This window comes from Varanus komodoensis, unplaced genomic scaffold, assembly GCF_004798865.1.
Source record: "Varanus komodoensis strain SLA01 unplaced genomic scaffold, ASM479886v1 scaffold1, whole genome shotgun sequence".
Taxonomy (NCBI): domain Eukaryota; kingdom Metazoa; phylum Chordata; class Lepidosauria; order Squamata; family Varanidae; genus Varanus; species Varanus komodoensis.
In genome coordinates, this window is record NW_025335268.1 from 46,277,320 (window position 1) to 46,303,057 (window position 25,738).

A 25,738-nucleotide genomic window follows, 5' to 3' on the forward strand; every position below is an offset into this window, starting at 1 on the left:
ATGTGCCGAATGCAAGTCAAGTCGGAGATTTCCTCATTGCCTCCTAAAAGCATCTGTGATTGTAACCGGACATGCAGTGAAAAATCTCACATTTACTCAGAAGTAAGAGTCAGTGTATCCAGTTGAGCCTATTCCCTGATGTGTTTAGAATTACATCCTTGAGGAGAGATAACCAAGACATCCCGTATGTCCTGGAAATATGGCCAGCGTACGAAAGGACTCTGTGTTCTTGTATCTCCGTTACTAACTGGCACTAAAGAGCAGGTGGCTGTTTTCACTGTACACATTCCCAGTTACAGTACCACCAGCATTGAACCTGCTGACCTATGTGGCCTCACAGTGATTAACACAGAGATTCAGTGCAAATGCCATGGGGCTTGTAAGTACTTATGTGCATGATATACAGTCCACTGCAGGGGGTTAAAGAACGATAGATTATGGAGAGGGCTGGGTGAGATTCCACCTGTGACTTTAAGAGGCCACAAGTGCTGATGTCTCCAACCTGATACTCTCCAGACAATTTGGGCTTCAACTGTCACCAGCCGCAGCCAGCAGGGCCAATGGGCAGGAACGCTGGGCAGTGTAAGTCTGAAATATTTGCAGGGCACAAATTTGGGAAAGGCATTACTAGTGGTTAGAGCAGAAGACTATAACTGCCCTAGCTCGGTCAATAATGGCCCGATGTGGCATGAGGGAAGTTCGGGTGATTTCCTTGAGGTAGAGAATGAATACAGAAATTGCCACACGAATGCAGGGATGGCCACACAAGATCCAGGGAGACTTGCTTGGCCACTAAGGCTGGCAGAGTCCATTCAGGGAACGGTCTGTGTTCTTCCAGGGCTGTGCAAGACTAAGCGGCCATGCTTCAATCAGGCCAGGGGGACTTACACCCGGAGACATCACCCCGGTGCAGCGGCCACAGGCCTGCCGCAGAAGTCAGCGCTGGCGACGGCATTTCTCCGGGCCTCCTGCGGGAGGGGGAGGGAGCGCGAGCGCGAGCACGAGCGCCCCCTGCGTGCAGGCTCCGCCGGCGGGTCAGAGGCCGGGCCGTCCGGCGCCGGGGGCGCGCGCTCGGGAGGCGCGAGAGGAAAAGCGGCGTGGAGGGGCCGCCGCGGGGAGCGCTGCGAGAGGCGGAGGCGGGAAAGCCCTCGCCAGCTATCTCCCGCTTTCCTCTTCGGAAGTGCGGAGATGCCAGGAGCGGAAGGGGGGCGCCTGCCTGCTGCGCCCCCCCGCCCCCCTGCGCTGGCTGGGCTGGGCTGGGCCGGGCCGGGCCGGGCCGGGCCGGGAGGAAACGGCGGCTGCCTCGGCCGTTCGCCTCCTTCCTCTGGAATGACACATGGTCGGGAGCCCAGCTGTCTCCTTCGGCGGCTAAAAAGAGGAGAAAGGGGAAGTAGCGTGGGTGGGTGGGGAGAGAAGCTGGCAGACGCGGAGTCTCCGGCTTGCCGCGGGCCAACAATCGTCCCCGGCACCGCTTGACGTAGAAGGCGCAGCTCCGGCGCACGCCGCCGCCGCCGCCTCGCACGCGAGTCCTGCCCGCGGTCCCTGCCCGCGGTCCCTTAACGTTTTAGGGCGGAACACGGACACCCAAGCCGAGCCAGCCGTCCCCCAACACGCGCCCACGCTCAGACTGGTTTCAGTGCTAGTAGTCCTGCTTCACAGATCTGAGGACTTGCTGCTCAGTCCGGCAAAACGAGGGGTGGGGGCGGAAGGCAGCATGGTGCCCTTCAGATGCTCAGGACAATTCTCGTAGCTCTTGATCACCGGCCATTCTGACTGGGGCTGATGGGAGCTGGAGTCTAAAACATCTCCAGGACACCACCGTGCCTATCCATGAAAACAAAACAAATCCAAGCCCTCCCCCGTCTACAGACCCCAATCTCTAGAGTAATTTTGTGAACCATGAAGAAGCTATCCACACGGAAGGATGGCCGACTCCTTCCCATCTCTTGCATTTTCTTCCTCACTCGCTCCCTCCCTCCCTCCTTCCTAAATTGTGTTTTGATTCAAGTCTTCCTGGAATCCTGCTGCTGCTGCTGCATGAATTATAAGAGACCTGCATTTCGAGTTGCTGCAGTGGGTGTGAGTTTGAGTGCGTGTGTATAATAAGCAAGTGATGATTTCAGTAAATTTGAGGGTTATGTTGCAACGACGTGGCTAGTGTTGAACTTTAGTTCCCTGGTATGTAAATCACCTTTAATACAAGGTTCATAAACTGAGCAGCCAGATCAGCTAGTTTGTGTTTCATTTGCCCGCCTCCCCTTAAGCTGACTGGAAGACGGACAGCCCAAAGAAGGGGACGTTTTGTTGGGAATTACAACAAACTGAAGGATTAAAAGAACAGGGTTACAGAACTGCTCTTCGCTCTTGTGGTGGGATCTTGCGAGAGAGGCAGAGAAGAGCTTATCATGAGAGGGAAGGAAGAAAAGTCTTCACTGAAAGGTTGGTTAAATGATATTTTTGTGGCATTTTTTAAAACTGAAAGTTCATAACTTTTGCTACTTCTGACCTAGCAAAGAAAGAGAGTGCCTGCATCTTTGGAGCTAAGATGAGCAGAATTACATTGCTTTCTGTTTAAATAGTTCTATCAAGTGTGGCAAGAAGATTGAAGACACAATTGTTTTTGGTGCACTGGTTTAATTAGTTCAGGGACAATCTCATCAGAAAGCCAACTCAGATGAGTTGGTTGGAGTTAGAAGTTCTGCAAGCACTTTAATTTCTTAAGAGAAATTGTGTGGCAAACCTACGGGCTTGCTGCCATAGATTCTACTGGTGATGTATGTTTTTCTTTAAAGATTTTAAGTAGAGATTTGAAAGCTGGAGGAGGATGACTGGATGCTTCAATTTAAAACATTTCTCTGGAATAAGAGTGTGCACACATTGCTGAACTATATGGGATGACAGAGACACCCTCTGTTTTTCTGAGCTCAGGAAGCAATGAATGTGGTCACTTCTTGCATATATAGGAAGCAGCCTTATACCAAGTTGAACAATTGGCCAGTTTAGTTCAGTATTGCTTACACTGGCTGGCAGCAGCTCTTTTGGAGTTCAGCACAGGATTTTTTTCAGGTATACTTTTTTTATTATTATTATTATTATTATTATTATTATTATTATAACATTTCTATGCCGCCCCTTGCTGAAGCCTCGGGGCGGCTTACAACACAATAAAATACAATACAATACAAAAATAACAATATAAAATTAAAATTAATAATATAAAATAAATAAAAATATAAACGATATAAAAGAAGTTATAAAAAGTTAGAAAAGAAAAGAAGTCGCCCTGGCCAGATACTTGGAGATGCTGATGCTGAGATGCTGAGGATCAAACTCCAGGGCCTGTATGCCAAGCAGGGACTCTGCCCCTGTATGTCAAGCAGGGACTCTGCTCCTTTCCTCTCCTTGGACATGCCCCTAGGCCATTGTGAAACAAGGCAGCAAAACTGCCCTGAGCATGCCTTCTCTTTAAAAGGGGAGGGGTATAGTCAATTTAATGTATTGGATTTCTATATAAAACTATAAAATGCAGCAACATGGTAAAACATAACACTTTCAAAAGTATAAAACAACAGTAGAACACTGGAGTAAAAACCAACTGCAGTATATATCTGTACAGCTTGACTGCCCAATGCCCCGGGTTCAATCCCTGGCAGCCCCATTAACAAGAAGGGAGCTGATGAGAAGGAAGGTCTCTTCTTTCAGCCTTGACAGCCTTCCCCAATGGGGTGTCCTCCAGGTGTTTTGAACGACAACTTGCAACAATCCCAACTAGCATGGCAGTGGCAGGAAATGTGATGGGAGTTTTGGCCAAACTATCCGGAGGCCTTGAGAGCCTCTGCCATGGCTAGGGATGGACACTTAGGGTGCACCCAGATGAAGTTTTACTGTGCTCCCAGCATGGTCCACATGGCACCATCCTCCATATCTGAGTTTCCCATGCTTGCCCACTGCTTCTTCCTTGTCTTTTCTTATCACAAAACGTGCTATCTCTAAGGCAGCTCTCTCTGTCCATAAATGAAAGGAACAGCAAGGGCTGATAGGTGCAGGCACTGCCTGATGAGAAGAAAGCCTGCCAGGTGCCCTTCAGCAAAGACCTACCTATTCGATTGATCAGGCAGAGGTACTACCATGGGAAGAACGAAATGAATGAACTTGTGAATGAATGGAAGTTCAGGAACCAACGAGGGCTCCAGAGAGAAGCCATTTTGCTGCCCACCTTTGTGGTGCTTCAGCCACTTATGGTGGGTAGGGAGGAACCCAAGCAGCAGTGGACACTGGGAAAACACCCGTGCTTTCCTCCTCATGCTCTGCTGGCAATGTGCTTGCTGAGAGGTTGACACTGGCAGTGTTGGTGGCAGCAGCTGACTCATGATTTCTTGTCAAGGATAATACCCACCTGGGAGGGAAGAGGCAGTGAAAGTTGTATCTTGCAAAGCAATAGAGGAATAGAACAAAGGCAGACCTGGAAACATCTTTATTTTGGGGTTGATTCCCTGGTGGAAGGATCTGTGACTTCTCTGAGCATTTATTAGAGGGGTGCTATAGGGTTTCAATGTGGGCCTGATTTTCTCCAGTTGGGACTGAAAGAGTTCAGCAGGACAGGCTTTTGAAATAGCAAGTAAACCAAACCAAAGTGGATAAACCGAAGTGTGCAACATTTTGCGATTTTGCATTCACAAAGTCAGCTGGTAGAGGGAGTGCTTTGCTTCAACAGCCTCCTTCCCTCTTCAGCCCTGCTGAACCTGAAGCTCCTCTTGCAACACTTGCTTTTGAGCGCTGATGCTTGCTGGGTTTGTTCTGCAGGGCGATGAGCAGCAGCCCACCCCCACCCGCATGTGCTGACCTGAGCCCCAGAACTTGGAAGGAGCTACTGCTGTCTGTTGTGGAAATGCTTGCATGTATATATGTCAGAAAAAACTGCAATGCAGAGGCCCATGGGAAAGCAGATGGGTCTTTTAAAAAGTCCTAGTAGGTCTCTTTGTAGGGTTCCAAGGCATGGGCAATCCGAAAAGGCAATGCATCCAATGGAACATTCATTCTCATTCCATCATGTACTTCTCATGTAACCCATCCCTTCCATACTTACTTCAGAGAAAGCCCCCTTCCTTCTCCATCTGCCAGGGGATGTACATTTAGTATACAGACTTGCACACCTGTTGTGTTCTCTGTGCTTGAGGGGTAATGGACCAGATGACATCCAACAAGAATGTTTAAGAGGCACGAAGGTGGGACCAGTCTTCTGCAACCTGTTGTTTTCCAGCTGTATTGATGACAGTTCCTATAATCCCCATTAGGAATGATGGGAATTGTAGTCCCACACTTCAGGGGCCATCAGGTTGGAGTTGGTTGTTAGGGGCGCCTTTTGAACTGAAAAAGAGGACTGCTGTATTATCTTCTTTTTTGAAAAAACAATCATGTTAATTTGATAAGTGTGTTACTAAGCATGCACCTTATTGATCAGACCCGTCCCTTCCAGGATTCTTCAAGTGGAAGGGGGCGATGTGCGAATTGCGGGCTGGGGCTATCGAGTCAAGCTGCGCCGCATTTTCAGTAAAGGGGCTTGGGGTGAGGTCAGCTTCTGACAATCGGCCGGAGGCCTCCCGCCTCGCCCCTCGCCCGCGGATCCCCTGTGGCACGTGGACGCAGCCCCAGAGCCGCCCCCCGCTCGCCGGCGCCTTCCGTTGCGTGCCTCCGGCGCTTCGGGTCACCAGCGGGCGGCGTCCCGGCCGCCTCCATTCATAAACAAACCTCGCGTGTTCCGCAGCGCTGCCGCTGCTGCACAAAGCGAGAGAAGGAATGTGCCATCCGGGCACAGGCTGTTCTGAAACGATTGTGCAATTGAAAAAGACAACGAAGTGCAGACTCAGTCAACTTTTTTTCTTCTTCCTTCTGTGGCTTTTGCAAACGTGGAGATATCCACCACCACCACCTCCTTTTCTCAGAGGACCCTTCTCTCTCCGCCCCGCCTCTAGTGTGCGCGCGCGCGCGCGAGAGAGAGAGAGAGAGAGAGAGAGAGAGAGAGAGAGAGAGAGAGATTGAGATTGATTGTGTTATGTGTGCGTGCGTCCATTCTGGCCCAATGCTTTAAGAAGGCGTTTTCAGTAAGATCTCAGGCAGGCGGGCTAGGCTGAACCCCGGCCGGCCGGTCGCCTTCAAGGGCTATTTGTTTGTTGCACAAAGCCGGGACAGGAAATGCAGTTCCTTGAGTCACTCTCCGTGGCTCCTTGACGGAAAGGCCACTTCTTATCTGCCTTCGTTCCAGGCGAGCGTGGCTGATTTTGCTCCTAGGACCAGAAGGAGGCCTCACAAGTGGGGAGGGGAAAGGGGCCGCAACCCTTAACTGACATCAGCGGATCTGACAAGGAGAAAGAGTTTCTGCTGCCGCAGGGAAAGCAAAGGGGCTTCTGACTGTGATGTTGGTAAGAAACCCTGATACGCAGGCAACTTTCAAAAATGCTTCCCTTTCCCCTCCTTATCTGCGGGCTACTTGATGGCCTACAGCCGGGAAGCCCTCCCCCCCCCCCCCCCCGCCCCTGGCAGTTTTAAAGGTCGGGCGAAAAAATCCCCCCCCCCCCCCCGCCCCGGACGTCTCCCTTTGGTCAAGGATTCCTTTGAAGCTGTTTGCTTTCAGCCTTGAGGTGGTGCCAGCAAATGCAGCCAATGGACAATCCGGCTCTTCTGGGACGCTCTTTTGCAATTAATAAATACCATCTGATAAGCAGGGATCGCTCACTGACACCCGCGGTTACTGTTTCACTGTCTGGATGACACTTGCTTTGAGGTGGAGTATCAAAGGAAAGGGGCGCGGGGAGGGAGGAGGAGAGATCCAGACTTCCAGCGCAGTTGTGAATACTTTGAGAGTGGTCGCTTACTCCGGAGGACAAAGAGTAACTGAAACTTTGAACAGTCCCGCCCCAATTCGCAAAATGCTTCTATTTTCGCACATTTCAGACCGATTCTATGACTGTTTACTCAGCCCTTGCCACTGCGTTTAATGAGATTTATTCCTAGGTAGGTGTGCCTATGTTTCCTGATTTAATTTGCGAAGCCCTCCAAATCCACTTTAAAAAAGAGGGCAGGGCTTAATGTCCAAACTTGAAGGATACCCAGCCTACCTGGGAAATCCTTCACCCTAATCCCAAATGCGTGAATACGGGAGATTATTTGTGCTTATTCACGGACTCGTAAAACACTCGAGTTCGCGCTGTATGACTTTGTTTCTCATCGTCAGATAAACTCGCGGTTAGAAATATATTCGCAAGGATCGTGCTGTCAGTGAGGATTAGCCGTAATGACACGAATGGAAATTCCACATTCGGGGGATGTATGCCTTAAAGTCCGACATGGCTGGATGCGGGGACAATACGGCGTCACAATTTCTTAGCATCCCCGGGAATTTCCTTCAGAAGCGGTAGCTGGTCTTTTCCCTGGACGATCAGCCTGGACCCGTGAAAAAGGGACGTTCCATGATGGACCGCTATCTGCATGCAGGGAGTGAGCCAAAAAGAGACTTCCATTTCGCAGGGTTGTGGCTTTGGGGGATAAGGCAAAGGAGCCAGGCCAGGGCATTTCGAAAGCAGTCGCCATCTGGCAAGTCTAACCTGAGGCCGAAAACACTCCAGGCATCTGCAGGCACTTAAAAAGATTCCTGGCTCAGACCCGCAGGTCATGAAGCTGTAGAACATTTACATATGCTACTTTATATGTATCTGCATTCGTTTTAGAAATAAGTGCTAGCACGTTTTTAAGTTTCCCAGAGGGCATTCCGCTTCCCGATCTCCTCAAGTGCAATGAAATCTTCCCTTAATTTGCATGCTGTTCTAGAAACCCTCGTTCAGTGGTTCCTCTTCCATTACAATGAATCTGCAATTTGGTGGGAAGCCCAAAAGAGAATGGCTGTTACTTTGTTTTTAACGAGCAATTCATGCACACACCTAAAAAACGCAACGTTTGCACCGAAGCAGTTTTGAAATGCTTGTTGCAGCATGTGGAGAGCGTTAATTCTTCTCTCCACCTTTGTTACTACCCTGGAATATCACCCCCCACCCCATGGGAAACAGGCACTTTCCATTGGTGTACCGGGGATCCTCAAGGCTTTCCGGGGAACGAGGACTGTTCCCATCGGATAGTTACAAACTTTAGCCAGTGGCATTTGAGAAACAGCACAAGTAATAAACTGATCACTGAATAAGGTCCCGCTTGGAACCCTGGAATGAGGGGAATCCCAGACTTGAGCATTTTGTGGCATGTTGGCTTGTCCTAACAATCGCATTTCCTAGCTGTGGATTTCGCGTTCCTCTCCCCTATCGGCCAGCCGAGCCGTCGTCGTTGTTATTGATGATGATCTTACTGCGCAGTCTGTGGTATGTAGCTGTAACACGCTCAGGAACGGGCGGTAGTGTGAGGCTATTGAGCGCCTGAGCGCCTGTAAACGAAGCAAGATAAGGTAGCTTGTAAGAATGGCCACAGAAGCCCCTCCCCCTTTTTATGCTCCCCTGGGAGCGAGCGGGGAGAGCTGAGAGGAAGAAGAGTTATGTGCAATCCCGGCGCTTCGTTGCATTGTCTTTTTCCGCTATTGCTGCCCATTAGGGGTTGCAAAAAGAAATCGGAAAGGGTCCGGGAAGAGAGAGAGCGCGCGCACGCGAAAAGGCGAGCGCGGTCCTTCCTCCAGGCCGGCCTGCGCGTCTCCTCCCAACGTCAGGGCGGGCGAGGGGAAGGGCGGGCCGCGCGCTGCCCAGGCCCGGGCGCCAGCGCGCGGCGTCTTAAGGCACTTCGGGGCGCCCAGGGCGGTGCGCGAGACTCTTCCTCATTGTTCCCTCCGGGCCCCGCCCCTTCCTGCTCCCTCCGCCCCGCTCGCGGCCGCGCTTATATAAGCCCCTCCGGCGAGCCGCGGAGGCGCACAATCGGGTTGGCTCAGGGGACGCCGCAGGGTTCCTTCTTGCTTGCGCGCCTTGCACTGCCTTGCGCCCCGGCTGACTTAACTGACCGGCTGCTTCGGCTGATCGACGCCGTCCCTCCTGCATCGGCTTGGATTATTATTTCTGCTGCTGCTGCTGCTGCTGCCGCCGCCCTTACCCGGCTTCGTGATGACGGTCAAAACTGAAGCGTCTGGGTCCACGTTAACCTATTCCAAGATGAGAGGGATGGTGGCGATACTCATTGGTGAGTAGCGAGGACGACGACGAGACGGTTCCGGCGTTCTAGAAGCCGGAGATGTTTTCTTTAGCAGATAGTGCTGCGCGCAATGCTGGTTCGACTCAAAGGCAAAAGCATAACTAAATTCATCAAATAATGGTGGGAGATGGTGGATGAGGATGAGTGGCGATTGATCTGTAACCGTCCTTTTTGTTATTGTTATGTTTTGCAGCTTTCATGAAACAGAGAAGGATGGGGTTGAATGACTTCATTCAAAAAATAGCTACCAACTCCTATGCATGTAAACAGTAAGTGTTTTTCCTCCCTTGAAAATAATGCTAGAAGAATTTAACGCTTTCCTGAAGCTGTTTGAAAGACGGAAAGAGAAATTGTAGAGCCGTTTTAGCCTGGAGAGGGGTAGTTGAAATGCGATGTCAAAACAAAACAAAGAACAAGAATTTACAGTTTTAGCCGAAGAATGTTTATTCGTAAGTTAAGTCCTACTGAGTTCAGTCTAAGTAAGCTTATTGCAAACTTAGTTGTGTTAAAATTGTGTACAGATACTGAGCTGTGTACAGTGATGGTCTAACCTATAAGTCTCAATTAAGCTCAAGGGTCTACTTTAAGTAAGACTAACATCGGATGCAACCGGAGATGTTAATAACAGAAGCATATGCAGTTCCGTATATGCTAAGAACAAGTTACATTGAACTCAGCAGGAATGAACAACTGAGTAAATAGGGGTTTGTTTTGTAAGCAGCCCTGTTGGTCTTTTGCTGAAGATGGTTGAAGTAGAATTTTCTGGATTTAAGTGTGCCCGAGCTCTGTATGACTGCATGCAGCTACCTTACAGGCTCTGTCTGGGGACGAATAAACAGGAGAATGAAGGCTTGTTTAGATTTTTTGATCCCACAGCCCCTCCTGTATCCCCTGACCTTTAATTACAGAGGAAGCATAAGTCCCTTTGCTCTGAAAGGGTGTGTTCCTGTCTCCTCTTTCATCTTAGCCCTGAAACCTAATAGGCTGTTTTAAGTTGCTTTTAGTAATCTGCCAACCTGAAACTTTCTCAGCTACAATGTTAGCGCGCCCTCTAGTGGTGAGATATAGCTAGGTTGTGTGCCTTGTGCAACTGGGCTAATTACATTTTGTCTAATCTCTGCAGTCCTGAAGTTCAATCTATTTTGAAGATCTCTCAGCCTCAAGAGCCTGATCTTATGAATGCAAATCCTTCTCCTCCAGTAAGTAGCCTCTATTGTGTGTAGCCTTCCTAGAGAAGAGTTTAATGTGTCAGTAATAGAAGCACAGTTAAAAATAGCCTTTCTCTGTATGAGCACCTTGCAGTGATGTAACCTGGACAAAGAGCAGAAATAATTCCTTCAATTAAAACGTTCATTTTTGTTTCACTGAAAGCAGGAAAAGCCTTTGTCTGTTACCTTACATAAAGCATGTTGCACTATATCCCAAGAGACCTCTGCAGTAATTTTTTTGCATTAATTTGGAATATATTTATATTGTCCTTTGGTAAAAACCACCAAGGTGACATTCTAGAAATAAAAGCAATAGCATAAACATGAACGCAACCTGCTGTGTTCATCCACCCAAAAAAGTTTGAGTAGACAGCGGTGTTTAGCTGTGCATTTAAAGAAGTAGTTTACATTCAAAAGTCTCAGTACACGTGGTAAAGATTCTTTTCATTTTTGTTCACTGCAGCCCAGTCCATCTCAGCAGATCAACCTTGGCCCATCATCTAACCCACATGCTAAGCCATCAGATTTCCATTTTCTGAAGGTTATTGGAAAAGGCAGTTTTGGAAAGGTAAGCTATTGGGACTGTGCACTTTTTGCCTGTAGTGTTTAAGGTGAAAGATACAGTGCTTTTGAGAATCAGGTAGATTCTGAAGTCAGCTCTTTTAGTTTTGAGGAGTTTCCAAATCTTAGAGTCAAAAGGAAGAATTTAGGAACCAGAGGGAAAATAGGGAAGATTGAAGGGGGAAGTGGAGCTGTTAGACTGCAGGGCTGGGTACTCTTCCAAGAAAAGGTTTCCTTTTAAAAACAGTTAATGAACAAAATAATGATGGTGGATTTATTTAATTTCTGTATCACCTAATAGTTGAAGTTCTCTGGGTACTTTACAACAGTTCATAAAACAAAACATTCAATGTAGTACCATATCATTTTCAAAAATAGAACCATTTTAAACAAAACCAGCTAAAACAGCATGTGATACATCCTGTAAAACATCTAGGATGTGTTGTCCCCTCAAGCCCTTAAAATGTGTTTGAAATGTAGGGCTCAAAGAGATCTGAAGGCTATATTGTGTATTTCCCTGCCTTAAGGCTGTGTCCTCCACCCCGAGGGTGATAAAAAAAAAATTGACATTATTTGTACTCTCCAGTAGTGCAGAGTTAGCCCCAAGACAGGCTTTTCCAACTCTGTGCCCCCCAGGTGGCCCATAATGGCTGGGAATGAAAGAGATGCATGTCTACACAACTGGAGTGCCCAAAGCTAGGAAGGGTCAGACTAAGTTGCCCCCCATTAGTAAGAAAGTTGGGACTACTTGTCGCTATTGCTTTATCACACACCTAAGCGACGTGTTGTTTTCATTCCTTTCAGGTCCTCCTTGCGAGGCACAAGGCAGAAGAACAGTTCTATGCAGTGAAAGTACTCCAGAAGAAAGCAATCCTGAAGAAGAAAGAGGTAAATACCCAGCTGCCCTTTCAGAGGAATCTTTCTCAAGAATGATAAGTATCCTCCTGCTTTGCTCGGAGGACTGAAAGCTGACCTCTCCCTTTCGCCCCCAGGAGAAACACATCATGTCAGAGCGCAATGTCCTACTGAAGAATGTGAAGCACCCTTTCCTGGTGGGCCTCCACTTCTCCTTCCAGACAGCAGACAAGCTGTACTTCGTCTTGGACTACATCAATGGGGGCGAGGTGAGCGACAAGGACGCGCGAGGGCAGGCCGCAGGGAGGTGTGATCTCCTTGGTCAGGAGCCCATGGCATTCTCGCCATGTGCGCACTCTGTTGTTTCCAAAACTGAGCTCTGGGGAGGAGTTACTATGTTCAGTGCCTCTTGCCTGCCAACCTCTAATTGCAGGAAATAGCCAGAGGTTTACTAGGCCATTTCCGACAATTATTCCCTCCAGCTATAGATGTTGGGTTTAATTAAACGCATTGTTCGAAGGCTTCGGGATCCGTGACAAATTTCCCTCCCCCACCCCCTCCATCTCTTGCAGTTGTTCTACCATCTCCAGAGGGAGCGTTGCTTCCTGGAACCAAGAGCTCGTTTCTATGCTGCTGAAATCGCCAGTGCACTGGGATACCTGCATTCTCTGAATATAGTTTATCGGTAGGTCCTCGGCTTAGGCCTGCTTGAGGTCTCTGCGGGCTCTGACTTGGCACGGAAATTTTGCAGATGGGGGTTTGGGAGCTGGGCTGCCCGGTTCTTAGCACTGGGGATTGAGATGGCACAGCACCCTTGGGGCTCTGGCTGGGCCAGTGGGTGGTCCTTTGCACAAGACTGAATCCTTGCAAACTGCCCAGAGAGCTCCAGCTACGGGGTAGCCGTAGAAATCAGATAGATAAATAAACTTCACAGAGATGCTTTAAAGGTGCTAAGCATTCTATAAAATCAACTAATAGATGAATAAAGATGGTAGGTGGCCGTAACATCCTGGAGGACCATCCACAAAAGCTCTTTGCTTTTGAGTGGGGGGCTAGGGGACCATTTAGAAAATGGCAGAAGTTTGTTGCTTAGCATAGAACCAGTTCAGGCGGAGAGGGAGACAGACAGGCTGACATGTGTGTTCCTCTTCCCTTTTGCTGCAGGGACTTGAAGCCTGAGAACATTCTGCTTGATTCTCAGGGCCACATTGTCTTAACTGACTTCGGACTTTGCAAAGAGAACATAGAACACAATGGCACAACTTCCACATTTTGTGGCACTCCTGAGGTAAGTTTGCATTCTGCTTTTATCCACATGACAGTGATGTATGTGTCCAAAGTACAAGACAGCAGTACGAGTCTCCCAATGGGACAAGAGGACTTTTTATGCCGATTAGGTGAAGTGGGCAGTCTCCAGTGGATGACAAATGATAGTGTTTCAGTGAAATAAAAGACACCAGCATTCCAGGAATTCCCATAGAAATCTCCAGGCACACAAATTGCATACTAGAAGCAGTGGACCCTGGTCCTCACTATACATGTGCAAGCCCCATCCATTGCATGGTTCTTTTCAGTGGAGCATTTAGAAACTTCAGGGACTGAGCCGAGCATGGGTCTTGTCCTACGACTGTTCGTGGCTGATGTGATCTAACGCTTCCCTTCCTCTTGGTTGTGTTGCACAGTACCTTGCCCCTGAGGTCCTTCACAAGCAGCCCTACGACCGCACTGTGGACTGGTGGTGCCTTGGAGCGGTTTTGTACGAGATGCTTTATGGACTGGTAAGTAAGATGAGAGAGCCAGTAGGTGTGTGTTCGTGGTCACCAGCACAGGATATGACCAATTCTTGCTTTCACTGAAACTCCCACTGTAGCTCTTTTGTTTATTTGTTGGTTTCAGTGGATCCATGCATTTGTTGTTGCATGGTGAACCTCTTGCATCTGGTAGTCATACCACTTAGGTTTGGGTGCTGAGAGAAGACAAATTCCTATAGTTACATAAGAAAGATGGAGGTGTATGTAATACATTCCTTGAACCTTCTCTGCATGCATTAAGCTTAGAGGGCTTCCACCCTGAAAGGCAGACAGGAGTATTTTAGATAAATAAATTAGCGAAACATTAGAAGCTCAGTATTTCACAATAAGGCATGCTGCTGATGCTAAAGATTTCTCCGTTTTCTCCCTTCCTTGCAGCCTCCTTTTTATAGCAGGAACACAGCAGAAATGTACGACAACATCTTGAACAAACCACTGCAGCTCAAGCCAAATATTACCAACTCCGCTAGACACCTTTTGGAAGGTCTTTTGCAAAAGGACAGGACCAAGAGGCTGGGTGCAAAGGAAGACTTTGTAAGTATACTGGGGGCTTGGAAGGAGGGGAATTCAGGAAGTTGGCAAGACTGAGCCAGTCTTTTTCAATTACTCTTGTCTGATCTGATCCAATTTCAACTTCCTCAACAGATGGAGATTAAGAATCACATCTTCTTCTCTCCAATTAACTGGGATGATCTCATTAATAAGAAGATTACACCTCCTTTTAACCCAAATGTGGTAAGTATCTCCTAATTATAGGATGGGCAAGGAGACTTTTTTCTATTTATAGCAGGGGTGGTCAGAGGCTGAAGATAAAAATAATAACAGGCAGGTTTTTATTACGTTTAAAGGCTTTGTCAGTAAGACTCTGGAAAACTAAATCAAATAAATTCTTAATGTCACCCTCCGTTTATTCAAGTTTAAAGCCTAGTTTGACCAAAAAGGAACTTGTATATCTAGCTTTGCTAGTTGAACTTTAGCATTATATTCAATATTTGCAGTGGGTTATCATTGTTCTCAGCTAGGTAACACATCTGATTGAAAAGCTGCTTGAATTCAATTGGACTGACTTAACTAGAAAGATCTTGCAGTCTCGAGCAGAGGCCAAGCTGACTGTAGTCACCCTGTGAAGTCTAGCAGTGTTTCAGGCTGAAATCTGAGGCCCATTTCCCTTATGCTTGCTCAGAAGTAAATCTGACTGTATCCAATGGGCCTTACTCCCTAGTTAAGTGTCTTTTAGGAGTGCAGTGCTAAAGTAAATGGGCCTGAAGTTGAGTGGCCTGCCACTGGCCTCCAAGGCCAGCAGGATCCATCCGAAACGGGTTCTGCAGTCTGGATTACCGCTGGCATCCTGCCTCCGTGCAGAGTGCTTCGGCCAGGGGTGGGGGAAATGTGGCCCTCGGCCGTGGTTGGACTGCAACTCCATTCCTGATTGGCTATGGTGGCAAGGGCTGGTGGGAGTTGCAGTCCCATGGCATCCAGAATGCCAACCAATCCCCACCCTGTCACAGACCATATCCCTTGTCTGAAGCTAGTGACTGAGTGAAAAGGAGCACAAGAACATGTTTGCTTAGTTTATCTTGGTAAGATATTATCAAACTGGGGCAGGTTTAGAAGGGTTACAGGCACAGACCCATTGAAAGGAATGGGGCTTAGGTTAGACTGGCATTGGATAGGACCTCCTGAATCCTTCTACCTCCCCTTTAGAAACACTCGAGCATTCTTCAGCATCTGGCATCAGCAACCAACCCATTCTCTTTGCTTTCCCACAGAGCGGCCCCAGTGACCTGCGACACTTTGACCCCGAGTTTACAGAGGAGCCTGTCCCAAACTCCATTGGCCAAGCTTCCGACAGCATCCTCATCACTGCCAGCGTCAAGGAGGCGGCAGAAGCCTTTCTGGGTTTCTCCTATGCTCCCCCCATGGATTCTTTCTTGTGAATTCCTCTTAGTGCTTGCTTGCTTGGTTTGTTCCTCTCCTTTTTTTATTATTGCTGGGGGAGGTGGGAAATAATGACCCTTATGTTGGCCATCTGGTCTGGTCATCAGACTGCCAGTTGTCCAGTCATCTTGAAAAAATAACATTTTGCACATTTTCCCACTGTGTGGCAGCTTTGCAGCCTTAATTTTAACTGTGTTGCTGTTTTCTGGAAGCTTTTCTTTGTGTGTGGTGGGCTTGTTGTTCATTTCAAAGGGCACATTTCACTCCTTTTAAATGAACTCGCAAAACATTTCACTTCCAGTTCTTCCCACTCACCAAAGTGGTGCTATCTCCTTTGGAGGTTTCAAATGAGGAGGACGAAAAAAAAAAAAGCAACTGCTGCCATAGACTGCTGTGGATTGTAAGCAGAACAACATGCTGTGTGTTCCTACTGCTATTTGGAGAGAGTGTGCTGAAAACCTAGTTTGAGGTTGTTTCTAGATGTGGTGAGGATTTTATGAAAATGTGCCTTTTTCTTGATGAGATCTTGGGAGCTCCAAAGCTTTTCCTGTCAGAGTGTTTCTTGACTTCACGCCCGTATGTGTGGGTTTGCGATGTGAACAATGGTATGAGTGTGGTATGCATAATTAGCGGACGGACTTAGTTCAGAAGCGTCCATGTGACACTTGCAGGACTTGACAATGTGGGGCATTGTTTGTTCCTTCCATATTTGGAAGACATTTAATTAATATGTGTAGATAATGACTTTTTAAATATGTAAATCTATACAGTTAATAACTAAAACTATCAAGATAGGCTTCAATGACTTGTTTCCCAAATGCTTGAAGAAAGCGTTGCTGCTATGGAAATACATATATAAATATATGTATAAATATTTCTATTTTTAGAAAGGGTTTCTATGGACCAAAATGCCCCAGCTGCAGTCTGTCAAAGCTGTTGGTTTCTTTCATTTTTGCTGTTGTTCATCTGTAAAATTGGGCATTATTTATGGTTTGTAAAAACAAACACATTGTTTGCATTCCTGGTTGTATGTATCTGTAAAATACATGTACAGTTGGTTGCAATGCTAGATGTATATTTAAAAGGAGAAAAAAAAACTTCAGAGGCTTATAATGTATACCACCATTGTAATGTACTTAACATGGTTATATGTACCATTTTTGTGACCAAATCCATTGGTTTGCAGTAAAATCTTGGACAATATTTCTATAAACAGTGTCCGTTCTTTTATAAATCTGAGGCATTCCTTCATCAGTTTTCCTACATTATACAATTATACCCTAGTAATTAAGAACACTAAATATTGTACAGTGCTACTTTGCCAATCTATATGAATGTTTGACTGCTAAAAGACACGGCGACATCAATGCTTGCTGTTCCAGCTACATGTCTGATCACATGCAAGGAAAAGCACTTCCCATGTAACTAGGCTTTGAGCAAAATGTGTTGAAACTGCTCAACCATCTTACTTTCTTTCAATGGGTTGCGAGTCCTAGCTGCCAAATCATCCTGCCACTGACTCACTAAAGCATTTTGGTGGCGGAGGTATGGATGTGTCTGGCAGTAGTAAACATTGGATCCATCAAGAGTTGGAAAGCCCCTTGGAGGACATTATTCTTAGCTGCTGGTAAAGGCAGGATTTGTAGGGCAAGATGCAACCACAACATCCCGACAGATCAATGTCTGTGCAGTCTGTCTAGGCATATTTATCAAAGGAGAGTCTACTGCTTAACAGCTCTTAACATGCCATTTTTCCTAAATTTAAGCTGGAATCTCTAACTTCACTCACACTTTTGAGGCAACAAAGTTTGCTATCACATCCTCCTTTCAAATGATTCCAGTCTCAAACCAATGCTATTTCGATAATCTCTTATAAGCCCTGCTTGGTAGACCTTAATTGCCTGGGTTGTATGCCAGAACTGGGCACAGCGCTCCAGATGCAACGTGGCTGGATTAAGAGAGTTGCATTTCCATTTAGGCATCGACCTTTTCCCTCACCTAGTGCCCTTCAGTTGGACTGTAGCTCACATAATGACCTGTGGCCACACTGACTGGGAATTAAGGAAGTTTCAATTCAACGCTAGGTTCTAAGCAGAAATAAAATCCCATTGGTGTATGAAGAAAAAAATGGGAGCACATTTGTTTATATTGCCACCATTGTATTTCATTTCTATGAGCACAACGATCTGTTGGATGAGGTTCCAGAATCAAAAGACCACACCTGGTCCAAAGGTGCTTGCTCTTCGCACAATACCAACACAGAGTGTGCCAAAGGCAGAGACTGGGGGCTTAGCAGGCAAGGTATGTTAGATTACCAAGCAGCATCTGAAGATGCAAGCAGGAGGCGCAACCTACATGCCTTGGGGGGAAGTGCACACAAATGCTCTTCCCTACCCCCAGCACTGCAGTCAATATGATCTGAATGAAAACGTACAGCTTGACAGAAATAAGGAATGAGGCAGGCTTAAATTATATTGGCACATCTAAAGCTAACCTGAACATACCTACTAAAGATGTCATCTCTGCTCTGAAAAATGTGTAAGAAGGCAGCAGTGCCCATAATTACCACCTGGGGTCTAGAGCAGAACTGGGGAAAGATGCGAGCCCCTTCCTTCTTTCCCAGTACCCTCCTTGCAAGCTATGTCAGGAACATTCAAACAGGTCTCTCTTTCATCTCTTAAGCTGGCGTAGAAGTGAATCACGGACCTATGCATCCTACAACAAAAACATTGCACACTCATTAGGCTTTTGCATCTAACCTAGCCTACTTATGGAAACCTTTCGGATGTTAAGGAAAGGTGAATTCCGTGCTATACACATCCAAATTCCATAAGCGTTTGTTAGGGAATGAAAACTCCATTCATATATTGTTGCATAATTTATTCTGTCCCTTGACTAGCCCTTGGAAAGAGAGTTATGAGCAGTATTCAAGACATGTCCTTTGCCCGTTGGAGGTCTTTCTCAGATCTCAACCCTTCATACCCAGGATGAGAGTTCATGGACTACATTTTCATGCTTGTTTTGTAGCCTTGACATCTAGAAACGTGTTCTTTTTTCAAGCAAGTCCCTCTCAGGACACCAGATTCTGCCCTTGTATATGATGGGATCGCAGAAGTTCAGAAAACTCCGGCAGCTTGCATCTGTGACTCACATTCATTACAAATACCTTATGGCTAATAGGGTTGACTGGATGGCTGGCTGGCTGGCTGGCTGGCTGGCTGGCAGAATGAATGAACAAATATATAAATCTCTATATTTAGAGAGATATGTAGAAATCTCTCATATTTACTCTATAGTCCCACTGTCCAGTCTACAGTTCTCAGATCACCTGTAAATTGGTCTTGCAAGGTGAATTGCTAAAGTATGGAACAGAGATGCGAAATAAGATCTCTGCACTAAGCTACACACTGTATGTCCTGTGCAGATGATCAATCCTATGCATTATTAGACAGAAAAATGCCATACATTTCCTAGTATTCCCAGCCATACTGGTTGGCATGAGCAAGCTGGAAGCTGTGCAATTTCCCCCCTATCTGAACATGCAGAGGATGACACTAAAACTTTCCTTCCTGGAAGCCTGTGGATGGTGATGCAGACTGGGAACAGCACACATGGGAAGGGGAAGTTTAAACTTTCCAACCAGCTGCTTTCTCCGCTAAATTCCAGCCCTGTGTAGGGCCTAAAGGAGGGAAGGGACTTTTTTGGAGGTAATATGCAGAAAGAGAGAGAAAAGACATAGTTTTTTGTCAAAAGCTCAGGAAAATTTCTCAAAACTGCCAGTGGAGAACCCTGTGGAAACGATTTGAATTGTTTGTGGGATCTGAGATATGCTAGTTCAAGTTGCTCCTGCTTAAGAGCTTAAGAAAAATGGGGTGGGGGAGGGGAGAGCAAGAGTTGAAGTGACCTATGTTACAGAAAAGAAGAGTTGCATGCCAAAGGTGAGAGCTGTCATCTGCCAGTAATACTATATGTGACATCGAGAAAATTATGGGATGTCTTTATTTAACATTTCTAAACAGAACAGAAAGTTCCTTATTGATTTCCTGCTGTAATAACTTATTGCAGGCCCTGTTTGCTGAGCAAATCAGTATTCAGAGAAAATACAGCCTAATAAAATGTTATCTTTGACACTTGGCAACTTTGCTTGCTGTGTACTTGGCTCAGAGGGAAATGGGAAATCTTTAAATAGCTGTGCAAAAATGAAAAGAATTCCTTGCATTTGCATAGGACACCCTCCTTGCTCCCCTATCCCCCAGAGCTGAGCATCATAATAATTTATTTGCACAATTTTTTCACAAGCCAGCCATAATAAGACATTTTTGAATCCCCCTGGTTTCAGTGATAGTATTAAACAGTTTGGCCAGTGATAGGAGTTAAAGTTGGAGGGCACCAAGTTGGGGAAGGCTGCTAAATAGCACTGCCAATTAAAATACATTTTCAAGCATCGTATTGTTCTAAGGTCCAATCCTACCCACATTTAGAGAGAAAAAAATCTTAGAACTTGCAGCATTCCTCAGCCAGCTGGCTGGGAAAATCTAACAGCTGTAGGATTGCAACTTCAATTCGTTTTGTTTTTCAGGGGGAGAAGCCGATCAGGATGCCTGCAGCCATCCAAAATAGACTGATGAGTGGCCTCCTATGGAAGGCAGGAGAAGTGCAGGAGTCAATTGTCTCCAGGCCCCTCCCAGCTGAAGAGCTTCAGGGTGGGAAGGGGGCAAGGAAGCTGCAGGGCCAGCACGAAATACAGCGCCTGTCTCCTCCCTTTCTTACCCCTTAAGCCCCATCTCCAGGATCGTTCTGGAAGCCTTGGAGAAGTACCTGGCATGGTTCTTTCCACACTGGCTAGTTGGGGAGGTGGAGAACCCACCAAGCACAAAGACCCAGCCATGTGGTTGGAGTAATTTTTCAACCTCATAGCAGGCCACTGAAAAACCCAGGGCTTTTTTTCTCTAGACACTGTTTTGCAGCCAAAGGATTGCACCGACTACCAGCTTGAGTGTCCCCCACTTTTTGAGGTAGGAAGATTCTTCTAAAACTGAGCAAATAAAGAGATAAACAACATTGTGTGGATATTCTGTCTTTCTCTTCTTAACTTTTTTTCATGGTGAGAAGGGAAAAAAAGCAGAAGCAGTGGTGGGAAAACACAGGAAATATGCAAATACTGAAAAGGTCTGATAATAGTACATTCACTTCTAAGAAAGTAAACTAACACAACATGAGGTCAAAAGTGAGGTCAAAAGACATCAAGTGATGTCTTACTTGGCTTATATTTAATCCCCACACATCACTAGTACATATACATTATACATATACATCAGAGATCTCAACCCTTTTTATGGCACTCAAAAGAAAATGAATACCTTATACTCAACAGGGATGCTGCACATGCATAACTGGCACAGCCCTGGCTCTGTGGTAGAGACCCTGCTTGCACGTGCACAGTCCCAGGTTCAATTCTTGGCACCTCCAGGCAGGGCTGAAAAGGTTTCTGCCTGAAGTTCTGAAGAGTTGCTGCCAGCCAGTGCTGCCAGCGGTGAGCTAGATGGATCAACGGCCCGACTCGATGGAAGGTGTCTCTTACGTTCCAGCGCCAGCGACCTCTAATGTGGCACTGAGGGGGCAGGAAGCTTTCCCAAGGAGACCCATCACATCAGCTTCTGGAGCATTAGAGATCACTTACGTTATATGTAACTGAGCACGGTATGATACCCTGTGAACTGTGAAGATGAAAATGAGTTTTCCATGGATAACATGCAGCCTGCTGGGTTCAAGGAAACTTGCTCCCTAGGGAGTGTACCTAGGAGCGCCACCCTTGATTGCTGTGAGCGTAAAATATAGCCTCTATATTCATAAGCAGCGATGGGCACAGACTGCTATAGAGGTAGGATCTAAGTGACACTAATCTGTTCTCAGTGCCTGCTCTTAGTACAATGCTTTCCATGATCCTTCCTATATATAGAAGGTCTGTGTGTGCAGGTTTGAATTCTCTGCTTATATTCTCAGTACATCCCTTCACTTTTTCAGTGGCCCTAAAAATAAAAGTACTGAGTCACATGTGGGGTGATATCAAAAGAGCAACTTCTCCGTTAGAACTCTTTTATATTTAGGCTGCAATTCTGTGAAACTTTATCTAGAGAGAAGTCTTAGTTAATTCAGTGAGACTTACTTCTGAATGTCGTTGTTGTTGTTGTTGTTGTTGTTGTTGTTGTGTGCTATCAAGTTGTCTCTGACTTATACTGATCCTATGAATGAATGGCCACCAAAACATCCTGTCCTTGACAACCCTGATCAGCTCTTGTAAATTCCAGGTTGTGGCTTCCTTTATGAAGTCAATCCACGTCATATTTGGTCTTCCTTTTCTTCTTCTGCCTCTGACTTTCTTAGCATGATTGTCTTTGCCAGTGCGTTTTGCATTTTCACAATGTGTGAGAAGCCTCAGGTTTGTCATTTTTGCCTTGGTTCTCTTATTTTTGCTTCCAGGGAAAGCTCTAGTTTGATATGATATAGGACCCGCTCATTTGTGCATCTGTTGATCAGGGTATTTGCAAAACTTTCCTCCAACACCATGTTTTGAATGCATCTGTTCCTTCCTGTCAGTTTTCTTCACTGTCCAGCTTTCATACCCAGAGTGAATCTCTCTCTCTCTCTCTCTCTCTCTCTCTCTCTCTCTCTCTCTCTCTCTCTCTCTCTCTCTCTCCCCCTCCCTCCCTCCCTCCCTCCCTCCCTCGCGTGTGTGTGTGTGTGTGTGTGTGTGTGTGTGTGTGTGTAGGATTGTACAGTAAGAGCAGTACTGATAAAGAAAATCAGCCCAGGAGCAACTGGGAGAAATCAGTGAGCAATATAATATTCATTTCCCTCTGCTTCTTTTCAGAAGTGTACCTGGTGACTAAAGAACTCTAGTATCAGAGATTGAATGGAGGGAGGGAGGGGGATTTAGGAATAGCTTCTGATAGAACTAGAAGTGCAAAACTATGACCTGAAGAGTCAAAATTTATTAATACTCCTGGGGTTTGGAACCTCTTTTAGACAGAAGGACAAGTTGTGTGTTGGAGAAGACCCCAACAGCCATCTTGCAGTGGGGAGCATTGCTGAGGGCGCTACTATGGAATAACTCGGTGGCTTTGGGTGTGTATCTCAACCTCAGTTCTTATTTTGCAACATGGAAACAATATGAACTTGAGTAAGGTGTTGAAGTGTTTTGCCCATTAAAAAGTGCTATGCTAATGGCAAAAGTGGTAGCGAATGCTTTGAAGTGAAAATTCACTGAGGCATGTGGCCAAATACAAGTAGTGCCATGGACTCTGAAAATATGTGGTTTTGGTGACATCTAGTGGAAGAAAAATGAATGCCACAACTGATGAAAGTCTTCTTTTGCCTGTTTTTCTGACCATGGGGTCGCGATGGGTCGGACACGACTTTGTGACTAGCAACAACAACTGACTGTAGGCGTGACTGGTGCCGAGTCTCATTGATTATTGAACACCGCCACAGATGGCTATGGGAAACCACTCACTGGTAGTGGTGATGGCACAGGTGCTTTCCAGTAGGTCCCTGTAACACTGCTGCAGCACCGTTTACAAATCTACAATCACTTTACACACAATCCAATTATCCACAATTGACTGAATAAGCTTTGCTTTTAAATTTTAATATTCCAAACATGATAATTTTATGGACAAACCACATATTTTAAAGTTCCTAGGTTATATCTGACCAGGGTGAACTTCAGTAGGTAGTCTGTGTAATGTTCAAATCATGCTACATACCAGAAGAAGCAGGAAGAATTGAAGGCAAATGAATACCTGTATGGAGCATCTCTCCCTGTTCGTAAGAACGTTTATGAAAGTTCTTCAATGTGTTCCTGTTTGTGGGTTGGAGTTTAGGAATGTCTGATAACCCACCCACTTAGAAACCCACTGAAAACCCACTTAGATTTTATTTGTCTAGGAGAGACTAGACTTTGGATTGGTAAGCAACCATATTAATTTAAGAACATTAAATTAATCTCAATATATAATTCAAAGAGTGACATATTATGCACTTTTGCAAACCATTTCCATTAATGAACACCTTATCTTTTGTTGATTCTGCAAGTTGTCTCTATAGTAGTATCAGTCCCATGGCTACACCATAAGAACAGGTGAGTACATTTGCTTTTTATAGGGAGATGTTATTCTAGTGGCAACTGTTAAAAGTCTTTCTACCTGCTATATGCCCTAGTAATGAGGTCCGATTAAGAACTTTATAAAAAGTTGTGTCAGTCAGTTCTAGAGATGCAAACCTCCCATTTTATTTTGTTTATTTTATTTTGTTTTGTTTTTGTTCTCAAAGAAACGTAGATGGGAAAACCTACCTGCTCTTTTGTCACATCTGAGGACAGTGGCAGGAGAACACACAGGGTTTTTTTTAAAAAAAATCAGATGTGGCTTTTAGATTAGAACTACATTAATTGACTGCTACAGCATTTAGCTGGATCAAGTTCAGAAATACAGGACTCCACTGAACAAAACCTAAACTGTCCAGAATGTACATTTTCTTTCATATTGTGAGATAATTACTCTACACATATGCTGGAAAACTTATGGGACATGAATCTATGATTCAGATCATCCCAAGTCTTCTATCAGTAAAAGATACATTGGATCATAACTTTCCAAAGAATGGTTGAAATAGCTGTCCTGAGAATCTTACAAACAGCTTTATAAAATATGTTTTCACATGGCTTCATTACATTTTACCTATCTAGTTTTTTCTATAAAAATCTTGTTATTATACAGTTTTTAAAAATAATTTTGGGATGGGAGAGTAAAGTTTTGGCAACACTATATAAGGACTTTGTTTTAAAGTCTAAAATAAAATATTGCATAATCCAAAGCTGTTCGATATTTTTTTAGGGCAAGGACAAAAAAGTCAGGGGGGAATCGGAAAAACTAGTTTCCTCTATATTTTTCTAATGTTCCACTTATCTATTAAAGTAGATTATATGATATCTCCCTAAATGCTTTAAGATGGCATTTCATGTGAAATATCAAAAAGTCCAGTGGTGCTTCAGTGGTTAAGAAATGCATTGCTGCATGAACCATCATGGGGAAGAGATTCCTTCATCAGTCTGCAGAGGGAGTGCTGGATGTTGTGTGTGCGTTTGCCGGAGCAGAAGAGCCGCTGTTATATAGGAAGGGAAGCTATAGAAAGGGAGGCTACCAGGGCTCAGCCCCAGGCATCAACAAACCTATAGACAAGCCCATAGCTGTTGACTGGGTTTGCATGCCACGCTAAGTTACATGGAGTTGTGATCATGGGTGGCTTTGCATGATGTCCATGGCAGTTCTCCCATGGTAGGTACTTTGGTGCAAACAAACCACCTTGGGATCCCATGGCTTGAATTGAGGTTGCTTGGGGTGGCTTAATGTGATGTCCAAATCCAGCAGGGCAATGTTTGGTTAGAGGTCCACTCAGCAAGTGCAGCGAGATTCCTGCCTCTTTCTATAATCCTGTACGGCTACTGCCATTCTCCCTCATTTCTCCTCAACCTCAGGATGGATTGGGTTTTTGTTTGTTCTGTGCTTTGCAGGAATCTTACAAGATACAGGAAAGAGCAACCCAAGTATTGTTCGCTTGCTTATTTGTTTATTAATTTTCAGGCTTGCTCAAGGATGCAGAAGTGAATTTCCAGTGCAGGAAATTTTGTGCAATTTCCCCTCCATGGTACTCTCCTGCCATGAAGTTTGCATGTCTTCTGTGATCTCACTCTGAGTTCTGTAAACCCTCATGTACATCCAAGTGCTAGCAAGGGGGAGCAGTGGAGGGTTGCCACAAACATGAAAAGCTGGAAGGAGTGGCAAATGGCTGGCAGCTGTAGGAGAGAAGGAGCTTTATGGGTGGGTGATTTACTTCAGTGTAATGTGAAGTAGTCTTTAAAAAAATCAGTCCCTAGTAAGAAAAGCAAGGAAATGGAAGACAAAGTTGACAAGGACATTTACAGGGGAATGATATAGCTATGGTTGATTAAATAGGCAAGACCCCAGGAAAAACTAGCAACACAAGTTTGTGAATGCTTTCCTATGTTCATACAGAAAATTATCTTTGGAAAATTATTTCTCTTCCATGATCTGAGAGAGGAGAGGGGAGTTTCCTTTGCCAGCCCCCAGCAGACCAACTGCAAAAAGGGTGGCAGGGCAGCGAATGAGGACA

At 45.7% G+C, this 25,738-nt stretch overlaps 1 protein-coding gene across 2 annotated transcripts; it reads left to right on the forward strand.

Annotated features, from left to right (window-relative positions):
• Window positions 1-2,095: 2,095 nt before the first annotated feature.
• LOC123020394 (serine/threonine-protein kinase Sgk1) lies at window positions 2,096-16,760 on the forward strand. 2 transcript variants are annotated; one of them, XM_044424086.1, is made up of 12 exons: window positions 2,096-2,439; window positions 9,368-9,443; window positions 10,298-10,373; window positions 10,846-10,950; window positions 11,748-11,831; window positions 11,936-12,067; window positions 12,371-12,483; window positions 12,963-13,086; window positions 13,481-13,576; window positions 13,988-14,143; window positions 14,255-14,344; window positions 15,379-16,760. In XM_044424086.1, exons 1-12 carry the CDS (start codon window positions 2,406-2,408, stop codon window positions 15,544-15,546), a joined length of 1,254 nt encoding a protein of 417 aa, XP_044280021.1. In that variant the 5' UTR covers window positions 2,096-2,405; the 3' UTR covers window positions 15,547-16,760. The 2 variants fall into 2 exon arrangements, with proteins under 2 accessions (XP_044280021.1, XP_044280014.1); XM_044424079.1 differs by lacking the exon at window positions 2,096-2,439 and adding an exon at window positions 8,896-9,162.
• The last annotated feature ends 8,978 nt before the right edge of the window (window positions 16,761-25,738 follow it).

What these genes read in the sequence shown, in the direction of transcription:
- LOC123020394 (XM_044424079.1), top strand. Translation starts at nt 9,087, where the DNA reads ATGACGGTCAAAACTGAAGCGTCTGGGTCCACGTTAACCTATTCCAAG. An exon ending in GATGGTGGCGATACTCATTG is followed by an intron (nt 9,163 to 9,367) that starts GTGAGTAGCGAG and finishes TATGTTTTGCAG; the next exon opens with CTTTCATGAAACAGAGAAGG. An exon ending in CAATCCTGAAGAAGAAAGAG is followed by an intron (nt 11,832 to 11,935) that starts GTAAATACCCAG and finishes TTTCGCCCCCAG; the next exon opens with GAGAAACACATCATGTCAGA.